The 20,994-nt window shown below is 33.6% G+C and overlaps 1 protein-coding gene across 2 annotated transcripts in view; it reads left to right on the forward strand.

The window, feature by feature from the left end:
- The window catches only part of DPYD (dihydropyrimidine dehydrogenase), a 768,719-nt gene that overhangs the window by 214,624 nt on the left and 533,101 nt on the right, over positions 1-20,994 (forward strand). For both annotated transcript variants that reach the window (XM_023641574.2, XM_023641571.2), the window contains exons 6-7: positions 3,179-3,375; positions 13,629-13,710. In XM_023641574.2, the coding sequence (XP_023497342.2) occupies positions 3,179-3,375; positions 13,629-13,710 (279 nt within the window). The remainder of the gene's footprint in view (positions 1-3,178; positions 3,376-13,628; positions 13,711-20,994) is intronic.

Consider the following 20,994-nt stretch of genomic DNA (forward strand, 5'->3'; position numbering starts at 1 on the left):
CAGACTTTGAGAGTCATTGGTGGTGTATGTGGGAGGATGTCAAGAAAACGTCAATGCCAGATAGACCTCCCCTTTTCCTCACTCCCAAGAAAACTCCCATCTGTCTTTTGATCTTTGCCTAGTCTTCCACAGGAGAGAAACATACTGCTTTGTCCTATTAAATGCAAATAACCCTGTGAGGTAATCCATTAAATATTATAAATAATTTATCCTTAATATGAATTTATTCATAGGCCACTTCTGTCAATAGTCAAGTTTTGGATGAGTGGAGAATAGTGAGAACATATCGATTTATTTTTCTATACCTTCAGTTCTGTTAATTTCCTTTTATGGATTTTGAAATTGTAATTAGGTACCTATAGATTTAGAATTGTAAAATCTTGCTTATGGATAGGCCATTTTATTATTCATTAACTTTAGTAATGCATCTTGCCTTAAAATCTAATTAATGTGTCCGATACTGGTATACCTTTACTAGCTTTCTTCTGGTTAGTGTTTGCATAGCATAACTTTTTCCATCCTTTAACTTTGTACCTTTCTGTATGTTTAAGATATATATATCTTTTATAATTTTGATCTTTTAATTGGAATCTTAATCCACTTATATTTAATGTAATTACTCATTTATGTGTGTTTATAATTACTATCTGCTTATTTGTTTTTCTATTACCCCCTTCCCTGCCCAATGATTTACCTTAATTTTCTCTCATTTATTTCTTTTGTACTGATAAAGTGTTTTAAAAATTTCCACTTCCCCCACCAACAACTTAGCTAGTTAAATATTCTTTTACTATTCTTTTGGTAGTTATTGCAGATATGCAACATACATCCTTAACTGATTATAGTCTAATATATATTAGTTCTTTTGCCATTTCCTGGACAATGCTGCGATCGAATACATATTAACTCTATTAACCTCTCATGCCTTTTATCATGTGTTTCAGTTTTCATTTACCTTAAACCCCATGTGACATTATTACTTTCTACAGTCAATATTCATTTACATTTTCCTGATTTTTTATAATTTCCAGTGCTCTTTATTTTTTCCTTCATTTCTGTGTTTCCATTTGGGATAATTCCTTTTTCCTAAAGAACTTTCTTTAATGTTCTTTAGTATTTCTTTTACTCTTGCTGGCATGTTCTCTCTGCAAATGTCTTTATTTCGCCTTCACATTTGAAGAACATTTCCTTCTGAGTAGAATTCTAGGTAGAAGGCATTTTCTTTCATTTGCTCAAGAAATATTTAATTGTATTCTGACTTCTATCATTCCTTTTAAGGAAAAAGCTGTCAGCCATTTTATTGCTGGTTGACAGTACTATGTCTTTATTCTTTGGTTATTTTCAATGCTTTATTTTTCTTATTTTGGTTTTCAGCAATTTTATTGTGATGTACATGAGTGTGTGTTTCTTTATATTTGCCTTGTTTAAGATTTTAGAACTTCTTGAATCTGTGTCTTGATGTCTTTCATTAATTTGGAGAAATTCTTAGTCTATTTCCTTTTTTTTTTTTCCAAGTGTTGCTTTTGGCTTATTATCTCTTCTTTCCTTTTAGGATTCCAATTACTCATATATTACATCTGTTTATATTGTCTTGTTGTCTCATGTTCTTTTCTGTATTTTTCTTCCTATTTGCTTGCATGCTTTGGTCTAGGTGGTTTTTATGGATGCATCTTCAGTTTGCTAGTCCTTTTTTGATCACCTGTCCAATCTGTTATTAAATACATTTATATAGTTTTTAATTTCAATTTCGTACTTTTTTCTCATCCAAAATTTCTTTTGTTTTTTCACAAGTTCCAGTTTCCTGGTGAAGTTCACGTTCTTATTTATTTTTTGAACATATTCATCATAGTTATTCTAAAGTCTATGTTTGATAACTACACTTACTGGGTTATGTATGCATCTCATTCTGTTTTCTTAGTTATTGGCAGGCCTGGGCTTTTTTATCAAAAGCCAGACACTGTATATGAAAATTTGTAGATGCTGCTGTTGACTTATTATCTTCCACAGAAGGTCCACTCTCTCATTTGGTAGCTAGATAGAGTGAGAACTAATCACCTTCATTCAAATCAGGGGCAGAGTTGACCTAGGCTGGTTTTTTGTCCACCTCTTGTCTGCCCCACTTGTAGAGCATAGCCCTTCAGAAGTTCCAGCCATATGCCGGGGTGTTTACTAGGGCTCTTCCTTCTTTAGTTACTCCTGCACTTCAACTTTTGTTTCCTCTGGACAGTCAGAGTGCAGAAAACTCTCCTCCGATTTACAGAGATTTTTTGTTTAGATTCTTAGCCTCTTCTGCTATGCAGCTTAAGAATTAAGCTCGCTTTCCTGCACTTTCTTCTGCTTCCAGTTTCTGACCTGTTACATTCCCCAAACCCAGTGTGTCTCTAGTCCTAAAAGATTGCCAAAAGTCTCTTGCCGTCTCCTCTGAGCTGTGATACTCTACCAGATTCTTAGCCTTCCTCCCTCTGCTAAGAAGTGGCCAGTTCCCTCAGGGTAAAAGTAACTCTAAGCTATCATTTGATTTCTCTGAAGTTCCCTTTTCTCTGAGATCTTGGCCCCCCAGTCTGTCTTCAGTAGCTCTCCAGTGCTTCTAACAGATTTTTGAAATATTATCCTTTAAAAGCTTATCTATCACAACCAGAAGCAGATGTCAACAAATTATTTCCTGAATGTCTATTGTGTGCCAGATTAGTGCTAACTGCTGTAGTATAATGGTAGTGTGTTTTTAAAAATTTCCAAAACATGTAGTTAATAAGTTATATGTATGTGTGTTTTTATATAAGACATATTCTCTGACTCAAGGTGCTGACGTCCTACTAACGTGGAAACATGACACATAAACAGGTACAGTGGTAAATGGTTATGTTAGAGGCGTACAAAGTATGGTACAGGAGCTTGGAAGAAGAGCACTGAACTTGGACTAGAGGTAGGAGTAGGGGAAGTGAGTCAGGAATGCTTCCTAGAGGAGGTGTGAGTCTAGATAGGACTTTTTCAAAGACTGTGAGTCAAGCACCGATTGTCATCGACTAGGCCCTATTAACTTCTCAGTGTGTCATATTACTACTGAAAATGTATTGTTTATTTCTATTTAAAACACTAAGGGATTTAAACATTAAAAATATGTTTGAGGATGTAAAATTTAGTTTAAAAATGTTAACCATGACAACTGATTTTTCCATAGGTGTTCAAAGCAATGAATATCCCACAAATCAGAAATCCTTCTCTGCCTCCTCCAGAAAAAATGCCTGAAGCCTATTCTGCAAAGATTGCTCTTTTTGGTGCTGGGCCTGCAAGTATCAGTTGCGCTTCCTTTTTGGCTCGATTAGGCTACTCTGACATCACTATATTTGAAAAACAAGAATACGTTGGTGGTTTAAGGTAATGCCTACATTTATTTCATGTTTATAGTGTCAGAAATGATGGGGTAAAACAATTATGAATATTGTTGGTTCATAATCATATAGGAACTTCAGGCTCACAGATGGTATTTAAATGTTCTTTTCCAAATGCTCAAATTTTGATTTTATTATTCACTTTAAATTCGCAGTTGGCTTTAAGCAATATTTATTTAAAAATTTCGGTCTAGTTCTGTGAATTTAAGAGAAATCTTAGCAAAATATTTTATGGATAGAGGAAACAATCATATGAAAACTTATTTCATCCCTGTGAATCTTTTCTTTAATGGAGATGTATCTGGAAATTATGGAAATTAGACATGCGGAAAACCTAGCTCTATAAAATATTGGATGATTCATTTTTGTTGTGTACACAGACATGTCCTGCTCACATATTTTCAGTTTACAATCTCTGAAGTTCTGCATTTGATTACAATTATGTCACACTATACCAAAATGTTCCATTTTAATATACATTTATGCAGTGTTTGTCTCATAAATACCTTATTCATATTTACTATTAATCATTATCATTATTATAAACTAGGATTCAATCACATCGTCTTTTATTCCTATGAAGATTCGTCCATTGAAATGGAAAATGTTCACTTTGGATCAGTGACTTTCAGATATTCAAACGAAGCTTAGAAATTGGGTGGAGTTTGCTTTATTTAAAATAAATGGAACTCTATAGTAAACATATGTTGCATTTATGATCATAAAAAATAAAATTTATTTTAATTATTCAGTGGATATTGCTTAAAACATTTGATCTAAAAATGAGAAAGAATTTGGGTGGTAAGTTAATTTATTATTTTCCCTAAATATGTCATCTTGCATCAGAAAATCATGGATTATAAAATACAACCATTTGGCGTATTTGTTGCTATACTTTGGGTTTAAGTTTTTATGCTACTGGACTATTCTTTAAGCAACAAATGTGTTATTTGATAATCACAGAGAATAAATTTGAACAAGTTGTGACTAAAATTTGTGCTTATGTTTATCTTTTATGGCACCTGTAAATATGTATCAACAAGTGAATAAATTTCAATATCAGTCAAATGATAATATACTAAACCCAAGATAAGCTATCAGTCATCAATGTAAAACTATTTGACTGAATCATCAAGCAAAAAGATCACATACTAAGACCAGCCTGTAGAGAGGATATGAAACATAAACTGAAGAAAAAACTACCCGATTATCAAGAAATAATTATTTTTCTCTATCGATGCTTCACCACTAAGAGTTTTAAATGATTACACGTATTTTGTAAAATTCTTTTTCCTGGAACATAAAGTACCAATGTATTATTTTGCTGGAATGATTTAGAATATATTTTTTAATGGCATTTTACCACAGTTTTATTAATTAGGAAAAACATAATCTATTAGCAACATATGTATAAGCTTTGTACATTTTTTTCAATTATACACATCAACGAATATGTGAGCTAATTTAAAAAATATGAGCTTAATTGCTGTGTACCCTAGTAGACTAGGAAATTTTTTTCCCCCTTAATTGCATTTTCAGAAGAAGCTTAAAATGGAGCAAGCCTTGTTTGTGAATTATTCTGTATTGACAGTTTTGGTAGAAGATTATTACGATTGTTAGCATCTTTATCTCTTTTTTAACTCAAATACGGGATGAGCATTTTTAAGTCATATAAGTTGGCACTAAACTTGTTTTTATATATTCACTAAACCTTTTCTAGTGGGGCAGATTCCCCTGGATTAATGACCAAACATGTTTCTTTTAAATTCTTTGGTTTATTTTCTTTCCTTTTTCTTTGAATCTTCCCAGTATCTAAGGACAATATGAAGTGTTTAATCAGTGTCAATTTTTTTTATCCATTCATTCATTAATGTACACTTAAATTGTTTCCATATCTTGCCTATTGTAAATAATGCTGCAGTGAACATGGGGGTGCATGTATCTTTTTGAATTAGTGTTTTCATTTTCTTTGGATAAACACCCGGAAGTGGAATTGCTGGATCATGTGGTAATTCAATTTTTAATTTTTTGAGCAACCTCCATACTGTTTTCCATAGTGGTTGCACTAATTTACATTCGCACCCACAGTGCACAAGGATTTCCCTTTCTCCATATCCTCGTGAACACTTGTTATTTCTAGTCTTTTTGGTAATAGGCATTCTAATAGGTATGAGGTGTTATCTCATTGTGGTTTTGATTTGCGTTTCTCTGGTGATTAACGATGTTGAGCATCTTTTCATGTACCCCTTGCCCATCTGTATGTCTTCTTTGGAAAAATGTCTCTTCAGATCTTCTTCCCATTTTTTAATCAGATTGGGTTTTTTGCTATTGAGTTGTATGAATTCTTTATATACTTTGGACATTAATTCCTTATCAGATCCATGATTTTGAAGTTATTTTCTTCCATTTGGTAGGTTGCCTTTTCAATTTGTTAATGGGTTTTTTTGCTGTGCAGAAGCTTTTTAGTTTGATGTAGTTAGTCCCACTTGTTTATTTTTGCTTTTGTTGCTTTTGCTTTTGGTGTTGGATTTAAAAAATCATCACCAAGGCCTATGTCAAGGAGCTTATCACCTGTGTTTTCTTTTAGGAGTTTTATGTTTTTAGGTCTTACATTCAAGTCTTTAATCCATTTTGAGTTAACTTTTGTGTATTGTGTAAGATAGTGGTCCAGTTTCATTTTTTTGCATGTGGCTGCCTAGTTTTCCCAACACCATTTATTGAAGAAACTATCTTTCCCCACTGTATATTCTTGACTCCTTGTTGTAAATTAATTGACTGTATATGCACAGGTTTATTTCTAGGCTCTCTATTCTGTTCCTTTAATCTATGTGTCTGTTTTTATTCCAGTAGCATACTATTTTGATTACTATAGCTTTGTAATATAGTTTGAATTCAGGAAGTGTGATGTTTCCAGCTTTGACCTTCTTTCTCAAGATTGCTTTGACTATTGAGGGTCTTTTGTGGTTCCAAATTTTAGGATTGTTTTGCTTTTGTGAAAAATGCCATTGGAATTTTGATATAGATTGCATTGAATCTGTATATTTCTTTGGGTAGTATGGATATTTTAACATTATTAATTTTTCCAATCCATGAACATGGAATATCTTTCCATTTATTTGTGTGTCTTTCGATTTCTTTCATTAATGTCTTGTAGTTTTCGATATACATATCTTTCATCTCCTTGGTTAAATTTATTCCTAAGAATTTTATTCTTTTTGATGCAATTGTATTGCAGATTGATTGCAATCTTTATTGATGCAATTGTAAGTGGGATTGTTTTCTTAGTTTCTCTTTTTGATAGTTTGTTATTAGTGTGAAGAAACACAACAGGTTTTTGTGTACTTATTTTGTATCCTGCTGTTGTACTGAGTTCTTGTATTAGTTCTAACAGTTTTTTGATGGAGTCTTTAGGGTTTTCTATATATAATATCATGTCATCTGCAAGAGTGACAGTTTTACTACTTCTTTCCAACTTGGATGCCTTTTATTTCTTTTTCTTGCCTAATTGCTCTGACTGGGATTTCCAATACTATGTTGAACAAAAGTGGTGATGATGGACGTCCTTGCCTTGTTCCTGATCTTAGAGGAAGAGCTTTCAGCTTTTCATCATTGAGTATGACATTAGCTGTGGTATGTTAAGGTACATTATATCTGCTTGGTTGAGAGTTCTTATAATAAATTGATGTTGAGTTTTGTCAAATGCTTTTTCTGCATCTAATGAGATGATCATATGATTTTTATCCTTCATTTTCTTAATGTGGTATATCACATTGACTGATTTGCAGATTTTGAACCATCTTTGCATCCTTAGATAAATCCTACTTGATCATGGTGTATGGTACTTTTAATGTACTGTTGAATTCGGCTTGCTAATATTTTGTTGAAAACTTTTGCATCTATGTTCATTAGGGATATTGACCTGTAATTTTTGTTTTTTGTGGTGTCCTTGTCTGGTTTTGATATCAGGGTAATGCTGGCCTTATAAAATATGTTTGGAAGAGTTCCTCCCTCTTCTGTGTTTTGGAAGAGTTTGAAAAGGATTAGTATTAATTTTTCTTTAAATTAAATTCTTTAGTAATGAAGCTGTCTGATCCTGGACTTTTGTTTACTGGAAGATTTTTTATTACTGATTCAATCTCCTTAGCAGTAATCGGTCTCTTCAGATTTTCTGTTTCTTCGTAATTCAGTCCTGGTAGGTTGTATGTTTCTAGGAATTTATCCATTTCTTCTAAGTTGTCCAATCTGTTGGTGTCTAGTTGTTCACAGTAATCTCTCATCATCCTTTGTATTTCTGTGATATCTGTTGTAACATCGCCTCTTTCATTTCTGATTTTATTTATTTGAGTCCTCTCTCTCTTTTTCTTGGTGAATCTAGTTAAGAGTTTTTCAGTTTTGTTTATCTTTCCAAAGGAACAGCTCTTAATTTCATCGATCTTTTCTATTGTTTTTTTAATCTTTATTTCATTTATTTCTGCTGTAATCTTTCTTATTTCCTTCCTTCTACTGACTTTGGACTTCTTTTGTTCTTTTTTCTACTTCCTTGAGGTGTAAAATTAGATTGTTTCTTTGAGACTTTTCTTGTTTCTTGAGCTGGGCATTTATTGCTGTGAGCTTCTCATTCCTGATACTGCAAGAAATTTACAAAATAATCAGTAGCTTTGCTTTCCTCCACCTATTTCTTCTTTTTTTTCCACAGCATGAGTTTAAAAGGGTTAAAGGACTTGATATTATGATAAAAAAGATAACAAAGATGGTGTTAAGAGACTGTAAGTGTGCATGCATATATATACTTTATGATTTTGTCTATTATGTATAAAAATTAATATATTTGGATTAGGACATTTCTGTGAGATAGGATAGTCAGGGCAATGGTGTCCTTTGCTTTAGCTGTTTCAAATGTTGCAATGTTTTCACTATGTCTGTTGCATTTCATATTGATGGACAATAAAGAGAAATGTGGTTTGGGTTAAATAGTAATGGCAGTAGGAAATATTTTGAGAATATGTGTGATGCAATGCAAATTTAAAGTTTGGTACCTGCACCATGATAAACTGAAGCAAAGCTCTATCAAAGTATGAGAGTTGTGCTTTAAAAAGAATGGAAGAGAGTTATTATAGGTAAATTCCATTTATATGAAAGAAAATGAACATAGAAGAAAGATGGGTTTTTTTCAGGTTAGCTGGTGCTCTACTAACTGTACTAAAGTATTTATGGTTGCCACAGGAAAAATTCTTTTAAACCTTTAGATTGTTAAAAGAGCACAGATAGAAGAATAAAAGTTTCTTTTCATAAGCATAACAAACCTGGGAAGCAATCATTCCAATCCATCTCCATCTTCTGTCCTTTTATTCCCTTTCTCACCAGTCTTGAGGGTAATCTCATTTACTCTCATGGTTTCAATTACCACCTACATGCAAATTATTTAAAAATCTATATCTGCCCTGACCTCTCTCTCTGGCCTGGTCATACATTCAAATCCTGGGTATCTCCTCTTATAAACTTCACCACACCAATCAATATTGCGCCTCTTCCTGTGTTTACTGTCTCAGTGGATGGCATTACCAAAACATAAGGGATTTATCTGCACTATTCTTCAATATTCTGGCAATTGTATTTTGTGAATACTTTTTAAAGTGTCCTCTCACCCCTTCTTCTCTGATTCCTTAACATCTCACTTCCTGTACCACTGCAGTAGCCTCCAAATGGTTCACTTTCTGTCCTGATTTGTCTTTTTCAACTCTATTTTCCTTGTCATTTCCAAATCTGATTATATTGCACTTCTACTTAAAATCTCTCAATAACTCCCCATAACCCAAGAGGTAAAGAATCTGGCTTGGCACAGAAAGCCCTCTGTGACCTGCTATTTACCCATCTTTTCCCCTCTCTCCCTTCATTTGGTAGTTATTGATCTTCTGCTCTGTGCTGGTCATTATCTCAGGCACTAGAGCTACAAAGGAGAGCAAAGCAAACTGCTTGTTGTCGTGGGGCTTATACTCTAGTGGTGGGCAGGCAGGTGATAAAGCAGCAATAAACCAGATATAGAGTGTGTCAAGTGATTATATATGCACAAAAGGGTTTTAAAAATGGCAGTTTATACCGGATGGCAGTGCTAGCACATGTGATGCCTGAAATAGATTATTTTTTTAACGTGCTTATCCTCTAGTCTGTAGAATATAATTATTTTCAATAAGGATCATGTAATAATCAGTAATAATAATTATTTTCATTCATTCTTATAAAATAAAACATTAACAATTAAAGCAATTTCAATATTAAAGATACAGTTCACACTGTTTCACTATTTTAAATTTTAAACACAAATTAAGAACTCCTTGTGGTCACACGAAGTGACAGAATTGAAGTGATTCATGTTTCCTCATGTGCTATCATTTTATCAATTCCAAATCAATCACTTAAGCATTGGAATATGTAATATTGTTGGGGTGGAGCCTCATGCTGCCTATGGGCTGTTGGAATTAGGGATACTTTTAGCTGAATCAGCATGTAACAGTGGCCACTGTTTAAGTGGAGTTCTCCATGTTAACTTCCCTGTAGAACTCAATGTTTATTAAAGAAGAGATAATAAAAGTGGGATCATTTAAAGCTTGCACACATATTACTACACTCTATAACAACTATAGGAATCATTTAGAATTTAGATTCACCGAAGATTTTTTGGGGGTGACAGTGTTTAGATTATCAGTGCATTGTTTAGAGTTACCAGTTCATGGTGACAATACAAAATGGGCTTATTTGAGTCAGTTTTATACCTGTTTTTAAATAGTGTAAAAATCATTGCCTGCACCTGGACTTGGCATGATGCTGGTAAAGGAATAGTATGATGATAGAGTTTAGGGCTGTAAAAAATCATGGAAAGGAATTATCTGAGGACCAGTGTTGGGATGGAGGAACCAAACTTTAGTTTTAGGCGTGATAAATTTAAGATACGTATTAGACATCCAAGTGAATATAAAGGTTTGAAATTTAGAGCCATCATGTATTGATGGCATTGAAAGCTCTGAGACAAGCAGGAATTCACCTGATGTCCAGAGCAGTAGTGTTCCTACTAAAGCCTGCTGACACCCCGCTGCTCTATTTCCCATCCCCTGAATACAGCATGTATGCTTTTCTTTCTCCTCCCATTTCTGTTCCTCCTCCTTATGATTTCCCCCTCCTGAATTGCCTTCCCTCTTCTCCACCTATGTGAAAGCTGATCATTTGTCACATTTCACCTACCTGATTATCTCATCCCACAATAAGCCTTCCCTCCTTTGAAACACTCTTGTTCACATTTGTATTTTACACTTGTTGCATTGTACTGTGTTTATGTGTGTATCACCCATCTGACTGCTGACCACATCCACTGGTGAATATAAATATGTCACATTTATAACAATCAATAATCACCTCTCTACTCCTGTCTACATGATTATGAACAAATCTGACCAACTCTTCTTAGTATCTCATGTTCCACTTGTTTTTTATAGGAGATGCTTGTTGATGTGATTCTCACACATTTGTTCATAGCACAGGGCTACGTGTTGGCTACAATGCTTTCAGAGCAGTATGAGGCTCTAAGCAGAGCTACTGAAGCCCCAGCAGCCTGGAGTTCAGCTTGCTCTGATGCCTATTCAGCTTTCAAAGTTATACTTTCTCCTTGTTCGAGTTTCTTCCTGCTAGATTGATTATGTCCTCCTTTCTTTCTTTCTGGTCAACAGAAAAGTTGTTCTTGCTTCTTTTAACCTGCTTGGTCATAGCTCTTTCTTAAATCAGAACTCCTGGCCTGAACTGGCATCATTTTTTCTTTTATGTCATATACTTCTACTGAGATCTCATAAAACTCTTAAGTTAGGGCTTAGTCAGAGGAAGGTACTCATTCTCACAATGTATCTGGATGTATTTAGAGCCTCACCTTGCTGTGGTTGGTTTATTCTGATGGAATTCTTTATTCATGGCCCATTGTTTTTGCTGTCCTGTCTGGCCTTTTGAGGAACTTCATCAAACTCCAGTTTTAGTCCATTTTCAGTCTTTCTCCCATGAAGCCCCAGGCCTATCAAGACTGGGTGTCAGTTTATGTCTACATACAATCCATGGTATTTAAAATCCTTTCTGCTTAGCCTTTGAAGGTAGAGGGAAGGAAAAAATCTCTCTTCTCTTAGGTCACAGTGTCTTAGCCACTGGGCTGGGCCTGTGAAAGAAACTGACAAAAGACAGATTAAGGAGAAAAACAAACAGTTTGTTAACACATGTATCATGCATGCATATGGAACTCATGATGAGTCACTCAAAGGGATGAGCAGAACTTGAGGTTTATATAGCATTTAAGAAAAAACAATAAATTTGTGGGGAAGTGATAGGACAAAGGAAAAGGGGTTTAAGCTTTCAGGGGCAGCAACCTGTGAGAAGGCAAATGTATGGGGGAAACTAGTGATAGATAAGGGTTATTTAAAAAGTAAGGTTTGTGACATAGGTTCCTCTTGGTCCCCATCTCTGGGCTGATAAGGGTCTAGAACTGTCTCTTTGTGATTGAGAGTTCTGCCCTTCCTGCTGTGGAAAATGAGACACACCTTTGAAAATTTACATCCTGCTTTTAGGCAAAGTAAGGGGGCAAAGAGCTTTTCTTGTATCTGCGTCTTCTCAATTGTCTTAAGCTCAAAATAATCCTTATGCCTAAGTGACATATTTTGGGGTGGCATATTCTGATACCCTAAAAGGCCAAGCCCTTGTGGGGCCCAGAGCATTTTGATGACCTCTGGGGTAGTGTGGCTGGCATCCACCAGTTACCTTAAGAGATTCTTATCTCTGACCTCTGCCGCAAATCATTCTTACGTATAATCTTATGTCCTAACTACATGGAAAGTTCCTTTAGTGTAAAGTCTTTATTTTATACTGTTTAATACTTTACATTTTCTGTAGCACTGAGCATGGTGCCTTGCTGATTGATATATGGAAATTAATTGGATAGTCAAGGTTTTAAGTCACCAAAGAATGAAAAGACTATGTATGCACTTTGAAAGACATTGCATTGAATGATCCAGAAGGTTCATCTTCAATAATTATTTATTTTAGAAATCAATCTCTATAATGCCTGGATATATCTCTTTTATTGCATGTGCTACGTTCTATTGTAATTGTTTGTGTATCTTTGCTCACCAGGATGAGAGCTTATTAAAAGTGGGAATTTGGTGAAATTCGCCATCAAATCACTGCCACTAATATTGTGCCTGGCACTTTGTAAATGTTTGTTGAATGAACAGATGAGTGAATAAATGAATTGCTATTATTCATGAACATATGTAGACTTTTTATTACTATAAGATATTGAAAAGTTATTTGTGCTTATCTTTAATCCTCAAAACTATTATACTATTGAAATTATTATATTTTAGACTCATGTTTTTTTTTTTAAGTGCAGACAATAAGCACTGATATCAAATAGAATTAATTACTGCTTTTTTTTTTCCTATGCAAAGCCCCAGTATGTAGTTGTATATTCTAGTTGTAAATCCTTCTAGTTTTTCAATGTTAGCTGCTGCCACAGCATGACTACTGACAGATGAGTGGTGTGGTTCTGCACCCAAGAACTGAACCCAGGACACCGAAGTGGAGCGTGCCAAACTTAACCACTAAGTCATCAGGGCTGGCCCAAATAGAATTACTTTTTAATGACTGTATCTTTTTGGGACACTTACTGCTTTCATAGAAGAAGGTTGGTTTACTATAAAATGTTCTATAAATCACATGGAACTGATCCTGGAATTTCCTAAACGGCAGGATAACATAGAGTTACAGATTTGAATTTGAACAAGCTGGAGGTATAGTTGTAGAATATATATATATGTGTATGAGTATATGTATATTAAACACTATATACTTTAAAGTAATTTTTGGTTTTTTAGGATTTTATTTTCTTAGGACTTCATAGAATTGTTAGTAGGTAAGTCAACTAAATACTTTAATAAATTTAAAAGTATTGGAATTGCTTTTGATTAATTGCCTATTTATCATTTTCCATTGTCTATATGTCTTTATTTTCACATCAGTTTCTACTGGAGCCCATATAATATTTTGTTGTGCATATAAAAATTTGGATGTCCTCACACTCACATTAGGTAATATGAAAATACCCTTAGAAGAGATACTTATTCCTTTAATACTACTGATCAATAAAGATATGTTACATTTTTCTAAAGTGATGATTTTTCCACAAATGCTTCTTCTTCCTTTTTTTTTTTTCAGTACTTCTGAAATCCCTCAGTTCCGGCTGCCATATGATGTAGTGAATTTTGAGATTGAGCTTATGAAGGACCTTGGTGTAAAGGTAAATGAAAGCATAACACTTACATATGTACTGCTCAAAGAGCAAGGAGTAAGCTCCACACTAAAGATTAACAGCAAAATGTCACACATTTTAGGAAAGAACAATTAAAAGCTACACCAGGCAGAAGCAGAAAGAGGCTTCTCCTTGCTTAGGGCATTTGTCTGTCTACTGTCTGAATGCCACTAGCCTGGAAAAGGGCAATCAATAGTTCTCATCTGGCACGCCTGCATGTGATTAATTGTCTGTGAGAAACAAATTCCTAAATTGCTTTAGGGGTTCAGTGCAGCTAAGGATTTGGTTTCTTTAATCATGTTTTTTTTAATGCAAGTTATGTGCACTCCATAGTGTTCGTATTTCACAATTTGGAACATAATTCCTTACAGAGGTTTATTTTATTTATTATATGCATCATGTCAGTAGTGTTAATATGATTATCCTTTCTCAACATAGGCAGTAAATCAGCAAAGTAGAAAGCAATAGCTTTGTATTCTTCAGTTTTGCAAAATAAATATTGTGTTCTTCTTTTAAAGGTAGTTGAAAAGTTGATACATCCTACTTTCAGAATATATCTTTAGATATTCTTGTTCTTTTCTATTAATTAAGAACATTATTGTCTGGCTCTTCACTTGAACATATTGCTGTTTTTGTTTCAAAAATCTTAATTTTTCATAATAGATGTAACCCAATAGATAAAAGTACTGTGATTTACATAATACATTCTGTCAGTACATACAGAAGATATTTTGAAAAGTGATTAACAAATTAATCATGGCTCTTGCATTTAGAAATAAAAATTTTAAAAATCAATAAAAGGAGAAACACTCAAGACTATTTTGTGTTTTTATATTTATAATTACATTTCATTTGGCAGTAGTTAGGTGATGAAACTTTTACACAATCACTGAACAAAAAATTTTAGAGCAAGTACAAAGTACAGATGTGCACAACTTTATGAAAACAGCATTAAAAAACAGTGTTCAAAATAGATCATTTAAAGGTGATTATTTGCTTTATGAAAATACGTTCTAAAATGCTCTTTAAATCTCTTTCATTTTGAATACAAGTTCTGACTTGTCTTATTAAAGAAGAAAATGATTATTGAGAATTCAAGCTAGTATTTTAGGTGTTACTACCAATTTAAGATGAATAAGAAATTAGTTTAAGTTGCTTCTAAGTTTATCTTATAATTAACTGCAAATTTGCATTCAATTTTTGCAGTACTAGATGTATGGCATAAATTAGGGCATACCCATTACTCTTATTAGGAAATACATCAAGACATATTAGTCAATGTGCTGAGTGCCAGAGAATATACATTTTAGCTACAGTCTTGCTACTTTCTTATTTTATAGTCAGATAACCTTGACAGAGTCAATTAATATCTCTAGCCTTGGTCCGTATCTGTTCAAAGGTAAAAGTATGCTACTACCATTTGTGTAAATATAAACACATCTGCTTATATATACATAGAATAGCTCTGGAAAGATACAGGAATCTGAGAGCATCAATAGCCTTTGGGAAGGTGTAGGGAGGATTTTATCACCATTTTGTACATTTGAATTTTAAACCCTATGAATTTATTAGGTTATCAAGAAAAAATTAGAATCTAAATTAAACAGAAGGTTAATACTGTCTTGTCCCTCTCTGAGGTTGTTTTAAGATGTGAAGGAGATAAAGTATTCAAACTTGCTTTGTAAATGATAAATTGTATGTACAATTCTGAGGAGACACAACATGGCATCTTTTCATGTCTATGAGATAGCATTTTTAATTATATTGAATAAATATTTTTCTAGACTTTGAATACTAAAATTTTATTTAGTTTTTTATTTTAATGGAGAGGGAGTATTACATTTGTTAACTGCCCTTTTTTAAAACTTACGTTCAGTTAATGTATTGAATTATATTAATCTTTGCATTTCTGGAATATATCCATTTTTGCATTATGTTTTATTATGTCTGTACATACAGAATCAGATTTGTTTTGTTAGTCTTTCTGAAATTTTTCTTTTTTACTTATTGATGCAATAAATATTAAAACTCGAAATATAGCTGCGAGTAGTCAACTACTGTTGCTGTCCTTGGAGTTTCAAATTTACTTGAAAGACTTTTTTTGTTTGTTTAGCTTTATTTATTTTTGTTTGTTATTTTTGTGATTTCTTGGTAATAGAGTTATGCTAGGCTTATAAAAATAAACTGAGCATTTCATTATTTGATTGTTAGTAAGAATAATGTCTTGAGACATCCTTTTTGCTAAATTTGAAAATTTTTCTCTTCTGACCTCAAAGCCTTTTTATGAGAGACAGAACTTTGACTTTTTTTTCCCCGGGTCCTCCCTGGTTATTGGTTTTTCCACCTATTTTATTCTCCTGTCAATTTGGCTAAAATATGTTTTCATAGAAAAAAAAATTCTGTTTCATTGAGACTTTTGAATTAATTAGCATAGACTAAACATGTTATTCCAATATAAGATAAAAATATCTTGTCTGTACCTGTGATGATATTTGCTTTCACATTTCTAAACTTATACATTCTGTTTTCGTAACTTTTTTCTTGATAAGAATAGGTAGCAATTTCTCTAGTTAAAAGTATTCTTTCAAAGAACCAGCTCTTAGAGTTTTATGTTTCCTTATGCACTCATTGCTGACTTTATCTTTATTAATTCTTTCCCCCTACTATCTTTACACTTATTTGTTATTCTTTTTTTAACCTCTTGAGTTGCATATTTACTTAATTTTCATTTTTCTAGGTTGAATAATGAAACCATTTTAAATTATTAATTTCTCCCTGAATAAAACTTGTCAGAACCCGTATGTTTTCATTAGTAGTATTATTGTTATTTTTCTTGAGTAATTGTCATTTTATTTTTTTTCTCTTCCACAGAATTGTTTAGGATAATTTTTTTTTTGCTTCTGTGTTCTTGTGATAGAGTTCACATTTTTCTTTTTCACTTTATTTATCAGCAGGCTATATAGTTTTTAATTTATCAAGTATATCTCAATTGATTTCTCATCAAAGGATCTTTTCTAGTATAATAAAGTTATTTATTCTTTATAAGAAATAGTTTCTTAGCTGTTATATTTTAATAAAATCTCTTGATTTTATAATAAATTTCCAATGTAGATCACTGCAAATTATTTTTGTTTATTAAATGGACTTTAATAAAGTCTTTTGTGATATTTGTGTCAAATGTTTTTACTAATCTTTTAGATTAAAAGCTCCTTTTTTTGTTATGCAATTCAGAACTTAGGTGGACATAAATATTTTTGTTTCTTGGTCTATCATATTTCTAATAACTTCATTTTCTACAACTAAAAATGTAAATCTGCATAAAGATCTTGTGTTTTTTCTAAATATGCTTAAAATACATATATATTTGCCATTTCCCAAAATATTTTTGTATAATTCTATTTTGATTAAACTTAACTTGTTATTGCTAGGCATTTCTTCTGATTCCTAATTTGAGCAAAAATCTCTGAGATATCTGTCTTGATAACCTGTCTATATCATCTTGTTTTTCATTACGTTTATTTGAAGCAGGCATTTCCATTATTATAGTATGTTGTTGGAAAACTAATATAAAATCATACCATATCTCTAACGGAAGGAGAGAAATGTGTGCATTAATAGCCAACAAAATAATTTTTGTCTAAAGAAAGCTAAACATTATTTAAAAAATTCTTCCATTTGATTTCCTATCTTAGAGATTCTGACAATGTTTTATCTATTTAGCCAGATATTCTATGCGAAAAATATGAAGAGCATGTAAATAGTCATCTGTATTTTTTTATAGTAGGTATCACATATTTCATTTGAAGAAAGAGTTCCACTCCAAAAAAAATTGTAAACCTTTATCCTATGTTATAAATATTGTTATACATATAAATACATGTTATGGATATATAAAGGAAGTATTCATCAAGTCCCAAAGTGGATATTGGATGGAACCGTGGGTGAGGGCTTATTATATTCAGCCCTTATGCTGGAGTAGTAATAACTCTTGTACTGAGCTTAAAGTGGAGTGAATTTTATTCTGAGTATAGCTAAGAAGTTTGAGTATCAAGTCATATATTACTAAAACCATTATAGGAAGGTATAATATATGCTGTAACCCATGTGTAAGAAAATCAAGATGGAAAGCTATTACATCTATAAATAAATTTACTTACATTTATTTATTCCCTTTTAGAAAAGGGAAATCTTACTAGATTTCCCAGCACAAATGGGGAAGAGTCCTGGTGCCTGTTACTCCACTGATTATTGTTGTTGTTGCCCTGTTTGAATTTCCACCATGGAGCTACTCCCTAATGAAGATTATTCTCCATCTTACCCACAATGTCTGTCCATAGTATAGTAAAGTCTTGCTGGTCCCAGTCCTGGTACATTAACATCGAGAGTCAAGCTATTTTTCTTTCCAGTTTTCTATACACAAAGGTATAATTCAACTTTTTTCCTTCTCTAGTTGCACACTATTGCCTACTAGGGTGGAATCAGACTATGGAAATGTAAAATGTCTGTGCATCTTTCCTGTATGTTACAAACTCAGACATGTTTCCTCTATTAGGGTGGAAGGATTTGAATGTCTTCGTTCCCATTTGATAAATCACATTCTACCACTGCTGAACTAAACTTCTGTTGTGCATACACACGCACATCCCCCACCTCAGGAAGGATAGGAGGTCTTTCTTGAATCTTTTTGCTGAGGCAGTCGATAAACTAAACCTAAAGTCAAGTATTCTGAGGATCGTTTCCACTAATTAACTCATTGGCACGTCATTGCACTTTTCAGCTTTGGAAATTGCAATCTTACTCTATTTGCTAAAATTTTATTTAGAATGTTTAGACCTATAGTTTTCTTTTATGTCTAACTTTTATTTTATATTGGTATTAAGGCTATTTATTTCATAAATAAACAGAACTTGCTATCTTTCTTTATGACCAGAAAAAAAGAAAAGATCTATTCTTTAAAAGTTAGAATAAATTAAAATTCTAAAGCCTTACTATTAGATACATTCGATAGCATCTAATTCAATTAATTCTAATAGTAATACTCATTATTAGAGACTTATTATTAAACACTTTTAATAGTACATGTTTACTTAATGTCCTAGTTTATTCCATGATATTCGATATGTTTCAGGGTTCTGAATGTTAATTATTAATCTCACCTTGATTGTCCCAGGCTTATAAATTTCAAACAGTTGCTCTATCTGCCAAAATAAAAATAGAATTAGTATTTTAGGAAAACAAAAATGGCCCTCCATGATGTAGTCCCAGTCATCTTCATCCCCTACTTTCTCTTTCATTCTTTGCTTTTCACTTTATACTCCAGAAATACTATGTTTTCAGTAGGTTCTATGCTACACCTTTGAGGATGGTGCCAATTCTGCCTTTCATTCTTCTTGTAACCTCAAAAGACGTAAGGGCATAGATGTTACTCATGTTGGCTCTGCAATCGTACTACATATATGACTTTGATAAAGGTTGTCTAAGCTCTTTTGTCCCTTAGTATCATCATTCGTAAAATGAGGATGCTGATACCACTTCATAGGGCTGATTGTAAGAATTAAATGAGTCAGTGTTTAGAAGAGAGCCTTTCACTTAATTACTCTATGCAGCTTAGTTGCAATTATTGTTTCATGAATAAAATTTATTCTTCCTCTTTGACTCAGTTTAGAAACTTTTGGTTTTAGGAACATGTTGTCTTCAGAACCCAAAGAAGCCTACCAGGAATTGTGCTTCCTTTTTTTATGGTGGTAAACGAGAGCAAAATTGCCGCAAAAATCTTTAACTTTAGAGAGGATATACTGACACATACCTGACAGGTGAACATTCAGACATCACTCAAGTGGCTAGTCCCTGATCTTCATAGGGTTCATCTGCTCTCTGGAGTCCATGTGTTTTGTCCAGGTCTTCAGCAAACTAACCACTTCCTGCTCATGCCGTCCAATCTGCATGATTTTCTTAGTGTCGTAGATCACTGTGATGTTCTGGGGAGTGACCAGATTGTTTCAGATTACATGTGTTACTCCAAAAGAGAGTTGACATATTCCTGAGGCAAAACTGTAAATCAATGTTCTTATCTTTCCCTCATGAATGTGAACTGTTCCTGATCCCTTTTTCTGAGAAGCAGGATGGAAAATTATGCATTCCTCAAATCAATGGTCACATGCAATGTACCTGTGGCCTTATGAATCTGCTCTATCAATAATACCACATCTGTCACAGAAACTGCAATCAGGGCTACTCTTTGGTCAAGCCTGCAGTGGTTTATAGTCATTCTCTGGGCATCCTCTGGTCTCAGCAAGGGCCAGACTGGTGAATTAGACAGAAATATAACACGGACCATCACCGTCTCTCCCCATGCCACCCACTTCTAGGATAGGATAGTGTGTGTGTTTTACTCTCTCCACTGGGGTCTGAGAAATTTTCTGGCCTTCCCAATTATTATAGCTATTATAGCTCTTACTTCACAGACCAGAGATCCAATGTGGAGATTACTTCAACTGACAAGTATGACCATTTTGAGTATGCAGGTAAAGACAGAGGAATAAGCACTCACTGAATCTGAGATCTCTGTGGGCCCACTGTGAGGCAGGTTTTAGCCAGGCTCCATTTTTTGCCTCATCCCCGTCAGTCTCCACTCTTGCCTCTCCTGGTGCTAATGTCAATGAAGAATCTGTGGCCAATGTCCTTAAATGTATGATTACTCCTCTTTCTTCAGTGAACAGTCACCTGGGTAAATGGCCACAGTTCCCTTTGGAGAAGGACTAGGGGAATCGTTACAGTATTTATTTGCCACGATGTTGCAGGGTCCTTCTTCCTCGGGACCCTGCCACCTCTACAGTCAGTAGATTCCAGATCTCAAAATTGGCTCATGTCTGGGTACTGAGCAAAGTATTGTGACTTTTAATAGAGGTGACTACCCTCTGCTTCCTGACTGTATTCATCTTCCCTGGACAATGTCGCCTATCAAAATCCTATCCATTCTTTAAAGAGACTCCATTGAAATCCCACTCTCTGTATTCTCATCATTATGACTTTAGCCAGAATGCATCTCTCCGTCCTTTGAATTCCCATAGACGCATGCGGATCACACACAGTTTTTCTTTTGCACAGATTTTTGACTATACATTGAGGCAAAAACTGTGTCTCATTTATCATTTTACTGTTTAAAGTGCCCCGCATGGTGCCTTGAACGTATTAGTCAAGCTATGAAAGTTTACTGACTTGGTTTGAAATACAGTAGCTTTTTTTCTGCTGCTTCATTAAAAGGCAAAAATG

The sequence above is a fragment of the Equus caballus genome, chromosome 5, assembly GCF_041296265.1.
Source record: "Equus caballus isolate H_3958 breed thoroughbred chromosome 5, TB-T2T, whole genome shotgun sequence".
Lineage (NCBI taxonomy): Eukaryota > Metazoa > Chordata > Mammalia > Perissodactyla > Equidae > Equus > Equus caballus.